The following is a 13,779-nucleotide window of genomic DNA, read 5'->3' as shown; positions in this document are numbered from 1 at the left end:
TGGCGGCTGGGACATACACAGCATTGGAGCTGCGTACATCTCGGGCCGCGGTGGTGATGAGCAATGTTGCGGGGGCGGGGGCGATATGTAATGTTGCGAGGGCGGCGGCGATGTGTGTTGGGGGGGAGGGTGAGATACATACCCCCCCGGATATCTTGAGACGGCTGGCGGCATTGTTCTCAACCGCTTCTTTAGTTTTTTGTTGTTGCGAATTTTTCTCCTCCTTTGCTGCTCTTTACTTTTCTAAATTTAAGTGTGTTATGTGTATGCTGAAAATTTCATTGAGATCGATCAATGCACTTAGAAGTTACAAGTAATTAAAATTTCTGAAAATCGCGACTTTTCATTTAAGAATGTGACTAGTTATGTTTTTAGATGAAAACTCGCGATTTTCGGAAATTTTAATTACTTATAACTGCTAAGTACATTGACCAATCTCGATGAAATTTTCAGCATACACATAACACACTTAAATTTACAAATGTCATATTTTAAATTTTCATTGCAAACTCCGATAAAAAAGTTAAAAAATTGCCTTTTACTATTCTCTTTCACGACTTCAACAAATTGTAATTTTTTAAAACGACAAAAGCACAATCTTAATTTAGATTAATTTGTATAACTTCTGAAAATACCTCAAGTCATTTGGTCATATTTTAAATGAGGTATTCTGTCTAAACACTTTTTACACTCACTGTAAGTAATTAAAATTTCCGAAAATTGCGACTTTTCATGTAAGAACAACCCTAATCGTACTTCACACAACACATAGAAAAATAAAAGTGATAGAGATAGTGAGTGTGAAGGTAGTACTTACGTGATTGTTCCCACGATTCTGGGCTTCCTCGCTTTCCTTTTCTACTTGTACACTTTCTGCCGCAGTACAATCCATTTTTTCCTAAAAATATGCACAGTAAATAATAAATAGAAGATGCACAGTAAATAAAAAACACGGATGTGGTGGACTTTGTGAAAAATCGCACTTCACACAACACAGAGAAGAGTAAAAGTTACAGGGATAGTGAGCGTGAAAATACTTACCATGCTGTCTTTTTCACGTAGTTGTATAAACGAAATATAAATTATTTTAAACTTTTTAGCGCATTTTGAAGTCGGTTGTATTTTCTGTTAAAAATTATTTTATGTTAATCTTATGATAATTCCACAAGGGCTCTATACAAACTGACAAGTTTTGTTGTTATTCGTTATATTCTGAAAGTCACATAGTGTTTACATTTCAATCAAACGCAGGAAACAAAAGATGTACAGTGGGCCGCAAAAGTATTCGTCCACCGTTTAAAACAGAATACCTCGTTTAATATTGGACCGAATGACTTGAGGTTTCTCGAGGAGCTATACAAATTAATTTACTAAGATATGTGCCTTTGTCGTTTTAAAAAATTACAATTTGTTGAAATCGTGAAAGAAAATAATGAAGAATAATTTTTCATCTCTTTTATATTGAGCCTATAATGAAAATTTAAAATATGTCTTTCGTAGTGAACGGAGGGGACTAATCACGTTCTTAGATGAAAAGTTGCGATTTTCGGAAATTTTAATTGTAACTTCTAAGTGCATTGACCGATCTCGATGAAATTTTCAGCATACACATTTCAACAAATTGTAATTTTTTAAAACGACATAAGCATATATCTTAGTAAATTAATTTGTATAGCTTCTCGAGAAACCTCAAGTCATTCGGTCCAATTTTAAACGGTAGACGAATACTTTTGCGGCCCACTGTATATGTATATTCTAACCAAAGAAAAGTTTTTGCCGCGATACGAGGTAAATGTAGTGTGACTTCTTCGATGCGACAGTGACAGTTATTTCGAAGCGAAACATAGTATAACGAACATTATAAACTGAGTTTTAGATTTCGATTAAACTGAAAGTGTTAATTATTATATTTGTTTTAAGATTTGTATTATTATGTCGTTTTCAAAAGCTGAAACCCAAAGATTTAACGAAGTGGAAAGTAAGTAAACGCGTGTAGTTTTTATCATATTCTTTTAGTGTATACATATTTCATATTTTTTCTATTACAATTATTATTCAATTACAATTACAATTACAATTTATTACTCTTATTTTTTTATTACAATTCTGTAAGCATTATTGTGTTTAACTGTTAATTTTAGTTCAGGATACTTTGTTTCTGGAATTCCTGTTTTTTAACCTATTAAGTCTAAAAAATAATAATTAAGTACACGAACAAATATAATGTCTATGAGTTATTAATTTATTCTCTTATATTGTTCAGAAGAATGATAATAAACAAAAACATTATATTCATAAAATGTTTTAAATTTCAAACCCAAAATATATGCGAACTTAAATGTTGACTTTTATTTAAAAAGAAAAACCTTTTACAGATGATGTAGTACCTGTACCCGGCGAATGCGATCAAAAAGTAAGTGAATATCGATATGATTAATTAATTTTCTTCTTTCGCTAACGCATCATTCGATGTACTTACCAATCATTTTACTTTCCATAGGTTCAAACTCTTGATCATTTGATCAGCAATTATGCTGAATTGATCATAAAAATGGAAAAGTTAGTAGAAGATGATAGGAATGAGATGAGTTTATTGGCTCAAAATATATCTGAGCTGAATTCTCGTATAGTTGATTTAAGTGACGAACGCGACAAATTGGAATTAAAAGTACAAAAATTAATGGTAATAACAGAGGCGGTGGCAAGAGAAACGTTAGCAGCTTACCGTGCAGAGTGTAATGAAAGGGTTAGTTAAAAAAATAATCACCAAGAATGCTTTTTTCTAATGCTATAATAAAAATTTTTTTTAGCATATCTAAGGATTATTAGAAAACTTATGATATAGTAAAAAGATTTTTATTGCCGACATCGTCCAGTTAGTGTGTTGTTTGCCAAATACAGGGTGATTCTCTCGCAACACAACACAATAGTTGCCCCGCACAATGGAACCCTGCTGTTTTTGCGGGTAAAGAGACCCAGGGGCCATATCGCCGGACCCAAAACTGCTTTGTGTGAGACGAAGACAAGAAACGGAACAGCAGGGGTTCCATTGTGCGGTACGGCTTTTGTGTTGCGAAAGAATCACCCTGTAGTTCGTGCTCACGTTCAAGAGCACCTGTGAGCAATATTTTAACTTTAATGTACTGTTACAGGCGAACGCGATGATTAGAGAAGTAAAGACTGCAATACAGGCAGAGGTAGTACAAGTAAAAAAGGAAGGAGTGGCATTAAATGAAAAATTATCACAAGACGCTGAAATACTTCAATCTTCCATAACTCTTGAACAGTTAAGGTCGTGTACAAAAAGACAGGCAAGTCCTCGGTCAATCACGCTAAACATTGACTTATTAATTTTATTTTGAAATAATTCTTTTACAAAATTTAGGAGAGCTTCTTATTAGAATTAGCAGAGCAAAAGGAAAAACTAAGTGTCTTAAAGGATCTAATTCGAACATTAGTAACAGAATTGACCAGGAGTAAGAGGTGTCTAATCCTCTTTTATAAAATACAAAAATTTCACTTTAACATAACATATTTATAACGTTTAAACTTCTGTCCAGGTTTGAAATTATAATGGCTGCAAACTTAGCATCATTTTCCACCTCAATTAAACGTTTAGCCCAACGTATTTCCGAAGGTGAAAGGTTGGAGCACGAATTGAAACGCGATGAAGACTATATCAACAAACTTCGTAATTTATTAAACATTGTGCGTAATAATAGCACGAATGAATGCATACCCTGATGGAACAATTGGACGTCAGGAAGGGGTTGGCCGATCAAATCGAGCTGAAAGCATGAGCGAATGATTTCATATTTTTTACTATACATATATATAAATTAATAAAAATAAAATTTATTAATTACTTATTTCGCATTTAGCATCCAACTTATCCTCCATCGTTTTACTCAATGTAGTTCCTAAAATGACCGGCTAAAATTTTTTTATTTTTTAACGGTTTATCCGGGGTATTTCTCCCCGGAATGGCGCGCTTTCTAGGGGCTTTTTTAGCCCCTCTCTTTTGCCCAACTAACTTTTTGTCAATTTATTTCGCAATACTTTTTTTTTTTTTTTACATTGCATTGCCGCCTTCATTTCATTATTCTCATTCAATCGCTTATTCTCGCCCTTTCCGCCTTTCCTCGGTCACCACCCATCTTTGGCGTGAACCGTGCCCACTTAGCTTGACTTCGGTGATCTTACAGGTACCGAAGCTTCATAAGATGGTAGATATGTAGATAATAGTCGACTGCCTATACTACTTTTCATATTTACAACTTATTTTTAGTAGTTAATTTTGCGAAATTAGACTTTTCAATTAAACATATCTTATCAGATTTACAAGATGGAAATCTTTTTTTTTTTCAATGTTTTTATATTAAAATTTTATACTCAACAAATACACTGAATACATTTATCTGTTCGAACTTAAAATAATACGGTACTTCAATAAATATGAGTAACGTTATTCTAACTGTTAAATTCTTATGCGGTACAAGTGCCACTGTAATGGAGAACAAAACGATAACGCTTAAGCGATACATATATTTATATATGATATGTAAATAATAAAACGGTATAAAAGTAACTACAGGCTATGTTTTTGTCGCCTGTATATTAAAAATTATGATTAATACTACATTGCCTAAGTACTTCGAAGTGGTAACTCTAATCAACAACCTTATGCTGCTCAACGGAGCCTAACGAATATTATACAGATAGCAAAAAAAAAACATGTGTCAACTATTATTGTGTATTAATTAATACGATTGTCGTTTGAAAATAAAATTAACAAATCATTTCTACGCGCGTCATCGTGGGAGCTTTAATCGAAAGACCGTTTCAATATTTATTGTCATTTCCTACATAATCATCACAGTTTAACTTGTTCCATTTTTCTGCATCTTCACTCGACGACACGCAGGCCTAATCGACCTCTAAACGCAATTGTATAAAATTTATAATCATCGTGACGCGCCTTCCTGTGTTTCGCCGCTTCTTATTTACAATACTCAGCGAAAATCTTGGCTTCACTCTTATAAAAAAGACTTATATTAGCGAAAAATGTTAATCGGGTACGGTCGCGTGCAATTTAGACTTTCCTTAGTTAAGAGGAACTGTATAGATGAGAGAGTGCCCTAAACCTCCGTAGGATTTCCTTAACAGCTTCCTAGGGTTTATCTAGGATCTCTCTAGGATTCCCTTAGCATCTCCCTAGGGTCTACCTAGGATCCATTTAGAATCTCCCGAAAATCTACTTAGGATTTCCATAGACTCTTCTAGGATCTACCTAAGATTTCCTCAAGTTCTTCTAGATTCTCCTCGGATCTAAGTTCTCCTAGGATCACCCAAGTAATAGGAGAAACCTACACTTACCCTTAACCAAAGGAAACCTAACTTGCACCCAAGTGTACCATGTAATTCAAGTCAATTCACGAAGGAGGATCCTCTTTTAAATACCTCACTGAGATCCTCCTCATGGTCGTGCACCTTTCCATTAAATTCCATCAGTTCCATTATCAATAATACACCTTCACTGTTCATTCTTCCAAATAAATTCCATGACTATCATTCCGAAATACATACAGCAAACTTTATTCATAGAATTTCTCTTGAATATAATCGTTCTTTTCAATAGAATCTTTTTTTCATCGTGTATGTCCTTCTTCGGGGTATCGAAGAACAAGTTTCAATACGTCAAACAGCTGGAATTTCCGCATTTACCAAACGGCGCACTTTTTCTCTGGGTTCATCTTGGAACCGAGAGGGCAATTGAAGTCCTTTGAGAATTCCTCCATATTCGAAAGGGGTCCCAGAACACGGAATTTACCAGGACTATGGAATCCGGTGGTGATGCGAAGCTTCATCGCTTCCGGTCTGTACTTGCTGCACCAGGTATTAGCTGCGCTTATCCAGAATAATTGTTCAGGTGAAAATGACATTCCTGGTAATTTTTGTTCTGGTTTGTTCCGTTTAACCCATTCCCTGTACGCCAAGTAGGCTTCCTTTATTCCACCGTTGTCGGCTATATTTTCACCCTGTGTATTGATGCCATTTAACTGTAATTGAAAAAAAAAAAAGAAATTTGTTTTAATAAATTTCGTAACTCGATTTTGTTCCAAATAATCGTTATTTTTTAAACACTTTCTATAAAATGAAAAAGAATTTAATAATTTAAATAGAAAAAAGTATATAAGAAGTTTGTTGAAAAAAAAGCATTATTATCAACATGTGTTTGATAGCGAATGTTGTGTTCAATACAGATTATCTTCTTAAGGAATATTGTTTATGTATCAAGCAAGAAACAAAATTATGAAAAATTATATTGTGATTTTTAGAACCTAAACGTGTATTATACTCTGTTAATTATGAAAATATTTAGAACTGTTATGTTTACTCCTAAAGTTATCTAACTAGCGATTTAAAAATGTGTTGGAAGCACGAGTTTGACCCTTTTGAGAGAAAATTTGCGTCACTTCTTCCTGATACCATTATCGTGTTATAATTTGCATATACCACTATTCGCAAAATACCAGCGATAAAGTATGTAAAGAAGTACAGCGAATAAGAAAATCTGAACCTATGTATTTAGATATCACTAAAATTAGAATGCTTATCGAGCAAATATTTCTAGCGACTGACGTAAATCTATGAAGAAAACGCATAAAGAAAAAGAGTTTCTTACGTTTAAGCCAACGTCTTCTACTGTGTAGTTTCCATATTGATGAATAATACACTCAGCTCTTTCCAGATAATTTTCCTTTGTTTGCGGTGCCCACCAATCGACCAAGTTACCATCTTTATCGAATTGTCTGCCTTGGTCATCAAATCCATGCGTTATTTCATGGCCAATGACGAACCCAATGGCGCCGTAATTCATATACCTCGGTCGATCGTTACTGAAGAAAGCACCTTGTAGGATACCAGCCGGGAATTCTGTGAAAATATCCCGTAAACGTTGACTTATTCAGCTTTGCAATTTTGAAATTTTCGGATTTTAGAAATTTAGAGGTTTTGGAATCTTAGAATTTTGAAAGTTTGAAAATTTTACTATTTTATTAAGTAACGGAGTCAATTCATATTTTTGCAAAAGCCAGGTCCACTCTGGCCCCTTCCTAGTTAGACCAATACTTATTCTCTAATCAAACTTTATCAATTAACTTACGGATACTGTTTTCAATAGACGAATAAAAAGCATTGACGATAGCTGGTCTTCCATGGGTAACCCAATCGCTCTTGTTTACAGGTTTCCTTAATTTACTGAATGAATATTCAACCCCAAAGAGGGTGAGATTCAAAATACCCTCAAGATAGTTATCGGTTGTTAGTTCAAGTTTTTCATAGAATTCTTCCAATTTCTTGTCGTCTAGTAACTCATCTGGATACGCGATGTGACTGGACATAGAAGCTGCCTTCTTCAAGGCACTCTTTCTTGTGTCATCGTCCATCCAATCGACCTTAAGAATTGCAGATTACAAGTATTTTTCAATAATAGATTGCATTTATGTAAAGGGAGCAGATCGGGATTGTAGAAGGATAATTGTTTAGTGACACGTCAATGGTAATTACCTGAACGAATGTGTACTTAGTTTAAATAATAGTAATAGCTATACAGATCCTCTGCACCAGCGTTGGGTTAAGGGAAAGTTTAAAGGTGGCTTAATTTTATTTAAACTAAATTTCAATTTTTCAACCAAGTTTTCAACTAAGGGAGCCATCGAAAATTTCATAGCTTTCGGGCCTAGAAATCTTAAAATTTTCTTATTATGCCTAATTCCATTTTGAACCATTATTTTACCAACTCCGAATTCTAAAGTTTCACTTTAAACTACTTATTATTGTCAATAATCATTTCATTATATCCTTACATTCCCATTTGCTATTTTCTATCATCCCACCCCATAGACCCGCTTTTAAAAGCATCTCTTACCTTTTTCAGTATTTCTGTAAATTCTTCTCTAATATCAGCTACCATTTCCAAAGCGTTCTTCTTCGCATCTTCCTTGAAATACTTTCTAACGTACATCGCGCCAACGCTTATGGCCAAGCTACCGGAAACCGTATCGATGCACTCCTTCCATCTGGGTTCCCTTTCCGTTTTTCCGCTCAAAGCCGTCGAATATTGCAATTGCCTCTTTCGAATTTCATCGGTAAGATAGCTCACCGACGAAGCAGCCGCTCTCCACATTACATAATTCGCTTGCACCCTTTTCGGGACAGTGTCTAATAGTTTCTCTAAATTAGCTATGTAACTAGGAACGCTGACGATTACGACTTCATCCTCGGTTACTTCAACATTCGGCGCTAAAAGGGTGTTGAAATATTCTTTCCATGGTACGCTGGAATATGTCAACGATAATTCTCGTACCGTCATCGGGTTGTAAAGAAGGGTAGCATTACGACGCTTCTCATTTGGTAATGAAATCTATGGAACAGATATTCATTTCAATATAATATATTCATGATTACTATAAATCTATAATTACTATAATTTTTATGTTTAGCTGAGCAATTGACTTACATTGGCAAGTTTAATTTCAAATTCCAACGATTCCTTCAATTCCGACTTTGCAGTAGTTTTATTAGCGCCAAGAATTGTCGCGATGTCAACCATGTAGCTATAATAAGCTTGCACGATTTTATCATTGAAACCCTTTGACAAATATTCACGAGACAGCCCAAGGGATGCTTGGTCCAGCTATAAAAATATTCATTTCAACTTCAATTAGACAAATTTTAAAATCTGCATTATGTAAAATAAAAAATTATAGTTATTTAACATATTGAATGCGAGGGGACACCGGTGACCGGTAAAAAAATAAATAAATATTATTTTAAATAGTATTGATATTATATTAATAACGTAAGGTAGCAAATTGAAAGCTTGGTATTTGTAAAATTAACAAATATCCATTTTCATTAAAATATCAGCTAATTGAAAAAAAAAAACTTTCTCTTCAACTCCCACTTCTTTATCTATTTTCTATCAATACACGAATTTGCATAATTTAGTATGGTTAAATGAGCAAACGAGTCTTGAAATATCGCTTGAAAAAGCAAACACATATCTATTATGATCAACAAACATTTTCAGAAACTATACAAATATTGATTGAAACACATTTTACACGGGGAGGCTCGAACTGTTTATTCGCCAATTATATTATTGCATGATTTCACCAAGTGGTAAATCCTTTAAGATGCAAGAAGATTTTCATTTGCATTAACGGTTCGCGTAACTATACGACCGGCTCCTTCGTTCCGCTAATGTGAGGTTATACATATTTCCCATTCGCAGTACAAACTTTACAACCACCCGTAAATTTCATTGAACGATACACCAGCTATTTCCTTGTACCTACATCAATTATTCGTTGCGTGCTGTTCTTCAGATCGACGCCGATGCTGAAGTCGATGAAATAGTCGACCGAGTAACCCATCTTCCGGAATCTGTACACCGAATCTGTCCAACTGAATTCGGTCTCGTTCCAATCATCGCCTTCCAACACTGGCCATCCACCGAGTTTTTCTAAGATTTTTATCAGTGGATCCAAACCCTGTTGCTCGATCACCGCTGTAACGATTAATACGTTCCATGTCGTGTAAAATTCGTTTCATGACAAATGTTTCATAATTTGTAAAATCAATGGCATTTATAATTCCACGTTTCTTTTTATACAGAAAACAAAATATTTTTGAGAAAACTATATGTTAAAGCTATTATGTACTCAAACTAGTAGGAACTTCGGTAAGGCGTTGGAATGATACGGCACTTGTATTTTATTCAAAATGTAAGTAAAGAGTATTTAGGGTATAACCAACCAAACCAGTTACATTTCCGATAGGAAAAAAACGCTCTTCTCTTGATTCAAAAGTTCACAGTGATCTCCTCCGAAGAGTCGCTATGGCAAAAATCGAATTTTGACTAAGTTCAAAACCCAACTTTCGAACCTCATATCTCGGAAACCAAAAGCGTGCACCGAATAATATTCAAGGTGGTTACTGTGGAGGTCAAGGTTTATCACCATACCAAGTTTAGTCAGGATCCAATGAATCTTCCTGGACGCGTTGGATATATTATAGCCTTTATCTGATTTTTTCGGGAAAAAATCAAGAGAAGAGCGAATATGAAGTCCTAATGTGCGAAAGTGCCAATGTGCGACGTTGTGGTATATCGAGTTTTCTAGCTTTCTTAAACTAATTTATGGTTTAAATTGAAAAGACAATTATATTATGTCTACGTAACAGATAAAAAAGAACTAACCTAACCCAACCTAACCTAAACTTATTTTTCTTTTTACCCCTTCTCGGCGAAATGGCCGGCACCATGTGAAGGTGAGGAAATGAAAGGTAGATTTCCTAATGTTGGATAGCTACCTTTGCTCCCTTAACACGAAGCTCCACCCTCTAACGTCTGCCCATCTTTCGCCCAACCCTTATCATTTTTCGTGATTCCCAAGAGATACCAGAGATCTTTTTGCAAAACTTTTCTCAAAAAAGGTGAAACAGATCGGTTTTCGCGATTTTCTATATCGTGGCACGTTGAACTTTCCGCACGTTGACACTTTATATTTACGTCATTCCTAACTTAACACATATATATATATATATATATATGAAGTTTAAACACAATAGGGGTGTGGTATCATTCCAGAAATAAGCCGGAACTTCTATCGTAGGTAAACAATAAAAACAAATTTTATATCATAAAGACATTATCGAGTAATTTTAAAAAATTCTTTTCATCTTTTTTTCTCAATTTTTCTGTAAACAGCATTCATGTTACAATAAATAAATATTCATCTAGTATACTTACTTTTATTCATACAAGCTTTGTATAGATTCTTCGCAAGTCTGAACGATTTCGGCTCGTTAGGTGGACTCTTCTCCTCGATGCTGGTCCGTAATTGATTTTGCAATTCGTCACTAATTTCCGTAAACGTATTCACGCTCGTTTTGTCATCAGGAATGTTGGTAGACTTAAGGAAACCGCCGCAAGCGAAATCGTAGAAATCATCGCACGGTTCTACCTCTGGGTCCATGTTCTTCAATATCCTAGAGGCTAGAGTTTCACGTCAAATTAAATATAGGATCGATGATTTTATCATTAGAATTGATAGCATTGGAACTTTCTACCAACCGGTGTGAATGCATTCCGGTGTGTAACACACGTTTTCATCGCAGGGTGGCCCTCGGTCCACTATCTGAATGTCTTTTGAACTCTGGTATCCATTTAGGGCATCGGCTGTGGATGGTAATCCCTCTGTGTTAACGGGTTCTACTCTCGCATAGCAGCGGATGCAGGTGCAATTGCAACAAAACAATGCAAGACGACACGGTTAATTATTGTTAGTAATGAATCGTTTTCAAGCTGCGGTAATAAGCATGGTCTTTATGAATCTCTAAGTAACAGTCTTCAGTGATACAGTAACACCTTCCTTATTCGAATAATCTCTTTTCTAATATTCAACCCCCCTCTCTGTAACAATTTAATATACAGGGTGTTCGACAACAGGTGGGAGATTTTTAAGGGGTGATTCTAGGGATCAAAATAAGACGAAAATCAAGAATGACGAAATAGCGTTTGCGGCTTTGTTTTCCAGTAATTAACGTTTAAAAATTCGAGTAAAAAGCGCCTGAAACCTGCAATCTCCCCAGCAATGCCGACTGAACGTCAGGTTAGCAGGGGTGGTTACAGTCATAACCAAGAAGAGAAAGCCGAATGCTGCAGTACCGAGAAACAGAATAGCACGAGGTCAGTTTCTACTATTCAATGATTCTTGGTTATGACTGTACCCACCCCTGCTGATCTGACGTTCAGTCGCCGTTGCTGGGGAGATTGCAGGTTTCAGGCGCTGTTTACTCGAATTTTTAAACGTTAATTACTGGAGAACAAAGCCGCAAACGCTATTTCGTCATTCTTAATTTTCGTCTTATTTTGGTCCCTAAAATCACCCCTTAAAAAATCTCCCAGCTGTTGTCGAATACCCTGTATAAATAGAACTCCTGCAATAAGAATTTAAAAAATACTAATGGAGGATTAAAGATTACAGCAAAGTGCTTGTTATCTGACCAATTATACCATTTGTTATCACTAATTGTTAACGAGCTACTCTTTCGGAGTTAATGTAAAATATTTCAAATGATGTAAATCATTACTGAAATCAGTATTGTTCAATTACGACTGAGTCATGTACTTTAGAACAATGGCTATTAAATTCGATAGTTAACACTTAATGTAACATTAAACTCAACCGTAATCACGGATCAACGCGCTAATCTTATAACAGCATTGTTAATGAGGTTAGAGATTTCACGCATACTGTGAAATCTCGCATTGTTCTAATTAATGCATAAATGCAGCTACTAAAAAATGTGAAATTTACCGTGTAATTTTTTCTCGCATTAATTGACGCATTTGCACGTTAACGCAGATGTGGGCCTCGTATTAATAAGAAATAATTTTTAATCTGCCCCTCTTGTCGATAAAGAATGTATGAAAATTCAAGTCGATACCGTTGAACGAGTCGGGCACGAGGCATAGTAAACGGAAGTGTAAACTAATTTAATCGTTAAACCGTCCAACTGCTGGCGTCAAACACGTTTGTACGTTGTTCCCGTCGCGAATCGGTTCACAGTTTGAACGAATCTCCATAATCAACTTTTTTCAATTCTTCCAAGCATCGTAAGCGATATTCTTTATTTAAAAATTCTGACTCGTACACGATGATCCTGAAGCAAACAAATTGCTTCTCATTCGTTAAAAAAAACAAAAAAAAAACAAAAAAACATCTGGTTGGCGCCACCGACCACCGATTACTTCCCCAAGTATGATTATTTTTCAATGATTCGTAAAAATATTCTGATGATTCAGTGGCCGTACGTGGTATAAACCCTGTAGGAGGTCGATCGATACTCACTCGAAAAATACACAGAGCCGAACTCGCCCTGTATTTTTCAGAGGGTACGATCGCGGGAAACATGACCTGGCCCGGTGAGTAATTCTCAAAACAATAATCATTTACCCCGGTGCGTCAGAAGCAGCAACTCTTATTGACGTCATGATATTTGACGTCAAATTACGCGTTTCGGTTTCTGCAAACGTGTACGGTCAGAAGCAGAAGAACCGTACAAAGTCATGAAAATGGTACTTTGTCGAGATATATAGGGTGTCTCAGCTAAACTGTTACACAGCTCTTATTCCGTAACTATTAATGATACAAAAAATTGTTGATATGAAAATTGCATGGAAAAAGGGGGCGTATGTTTTGGCCGAAGTGAAAAATCTTTTGCATTATTAGCTTAAGAGATATGATGGTCAAGTTTTGTTTTTTAAATGGAACCATATATTTTTTTTCAGATCATGTAATAGTGATTCTCAAGACGAATTCATTAAGCTTTAATCTGTACACTCGATTTTAATTAGTTTTCAAGATATAGAAATATCTCGTTTACAAATTTCCCGATTTTCAGTAGATGCGTCTCGGTTTGAGTGGCAAGTCGTCAAAGCGGCCCTATTGTTGCGGTAAGTGCCACAGTGGAGGTCTACGCTAGGAACGGCGCACAGTGGGACAAAACGGCTTTCGGCGATCAAAAGTCGATTTTCGTGAATTCGAAAATTGAAAAACTAATTACATACATCAATAGAGAATAAACTGTAGTTTAACGTAGTGTAATCCGTTTTTTCATATTTGCTTCCGTTTTGCCGTGGTTCGCACTCAAAGTCAGTAGAAATTCGTCAAAACGAAACGCTGATTATATTACCCGTAACTTCAATGT

The 13,779-nt window shown here is 35.4% G+C and overlaps 2 protein-coding genes and 1 long non-coding RNA gene across 6 annotated transcripts in view; 1 reads left to right on the top strand and 2 right to left on the bottom strand.

Annotated features, from left to right (window-relative positions):
- Positions 1-98: 98 nt before the first annotated feature.
- On the bottom strand, positions 99-1,229 carry LOC117609025 (uncharacterized). The gene is made up of 3 exons (XR_004582488.2): positions 1,042-1,229; positions 818-898; positions 99-269 (listed from the first exon to the last, which is right to left on the bottom strand). It is a non-coding gene; the product is annotated as an uncharacterized LOC117609025 (long non-coding RNA).
- A 497-nt stretch (positions 1,230-1,726) lies between these two features.
- Positions 1,727-3,797, top strand: LOC117609003 (uncharacterized). Its single transcript, XM_034334820.2, has 6 exons — positions 1,727-1,978; positions 2,376-2,413; positions 2,501-2,746; positions 3,153-3,311; positions 3,386-3,483; positions 3,561-3,797. Exons 1-6 carry the CDS (start codon positions 1,933-1,935, stop codon positions 3,742-3,744), a joined length of 771 nt encoding a protein of 256 aa, XP_034190711.1. The 5' UTR covers positions 1,727-1,932; the 3' UTR covers positions 3,745-3,797.
- Positions 3,798-4,610: 813 nt separating this feature from the next.
- The window catches only part of Nep2 (M13 family metallopeptidase neprilysin 2), a 46,105-nt gene continuing 36,936 nt past the window's right edge, over positions 4,611-13,779 (bottom strand). For 3 of the 4 annotated variants that reach the window (XM_034334815.2, XM_034334819.2, XM_034334818.2), the window contains exons 3-10: positions 11,141-11,278; positions 10,817-11,062; positions 9,363-9,574; positions 8,522-8,698; positions 7,931-8,425; positions 7,166-7,457; positions 6,686-6,936; positions 4,611-6,059 (exon numbers count right to left, since the gene is read on the bottom strand). In XM_034334815.2, coding sequence (XP_034190706.1) covers positions 5,721-6,059; positions 6,686-6,936; positions 7,166-7,457; positions 7,931-8,425; positions 8,522-8,698; positions 9,363-9,574; positions 10,817-11,062; positions 11,141-11,278 — 2,150 coding nt within the window. In that variant the 3' untranslated portion in view covers positions 4,611-5,720. The remainder of the gene's footprint in view (positions 6,060-6,685; positions 6,937-7,165; positions 7,458-7,930; positions 8,426-8,521; positions 8,699-9,362; positions 9,575-10,816; positions 11,063-11,140; positions 11,279-13,779) is intronic. The other variant, XM_034334816.2, reaches the window with a different exon arrangement.

Source organism: Osmia lignaria, chromosome 14 (assembly GCF_051020975.1).
Source record: "Osmia lignaria lignaria isolate PbOS001 chromosome 14, iyOsmLign1, whole genome shotgun sequence".
NCBI lineage: Eukaryota > Metazoa > Arthropoda > Insecta > Hymenoptera > Megachilidae > Osmia > Osmia lignaria.
Note: the sequence above shows the minus strand (reverse complement) of the source record. Positions and strands in the feature narration are given on the sequence as shown.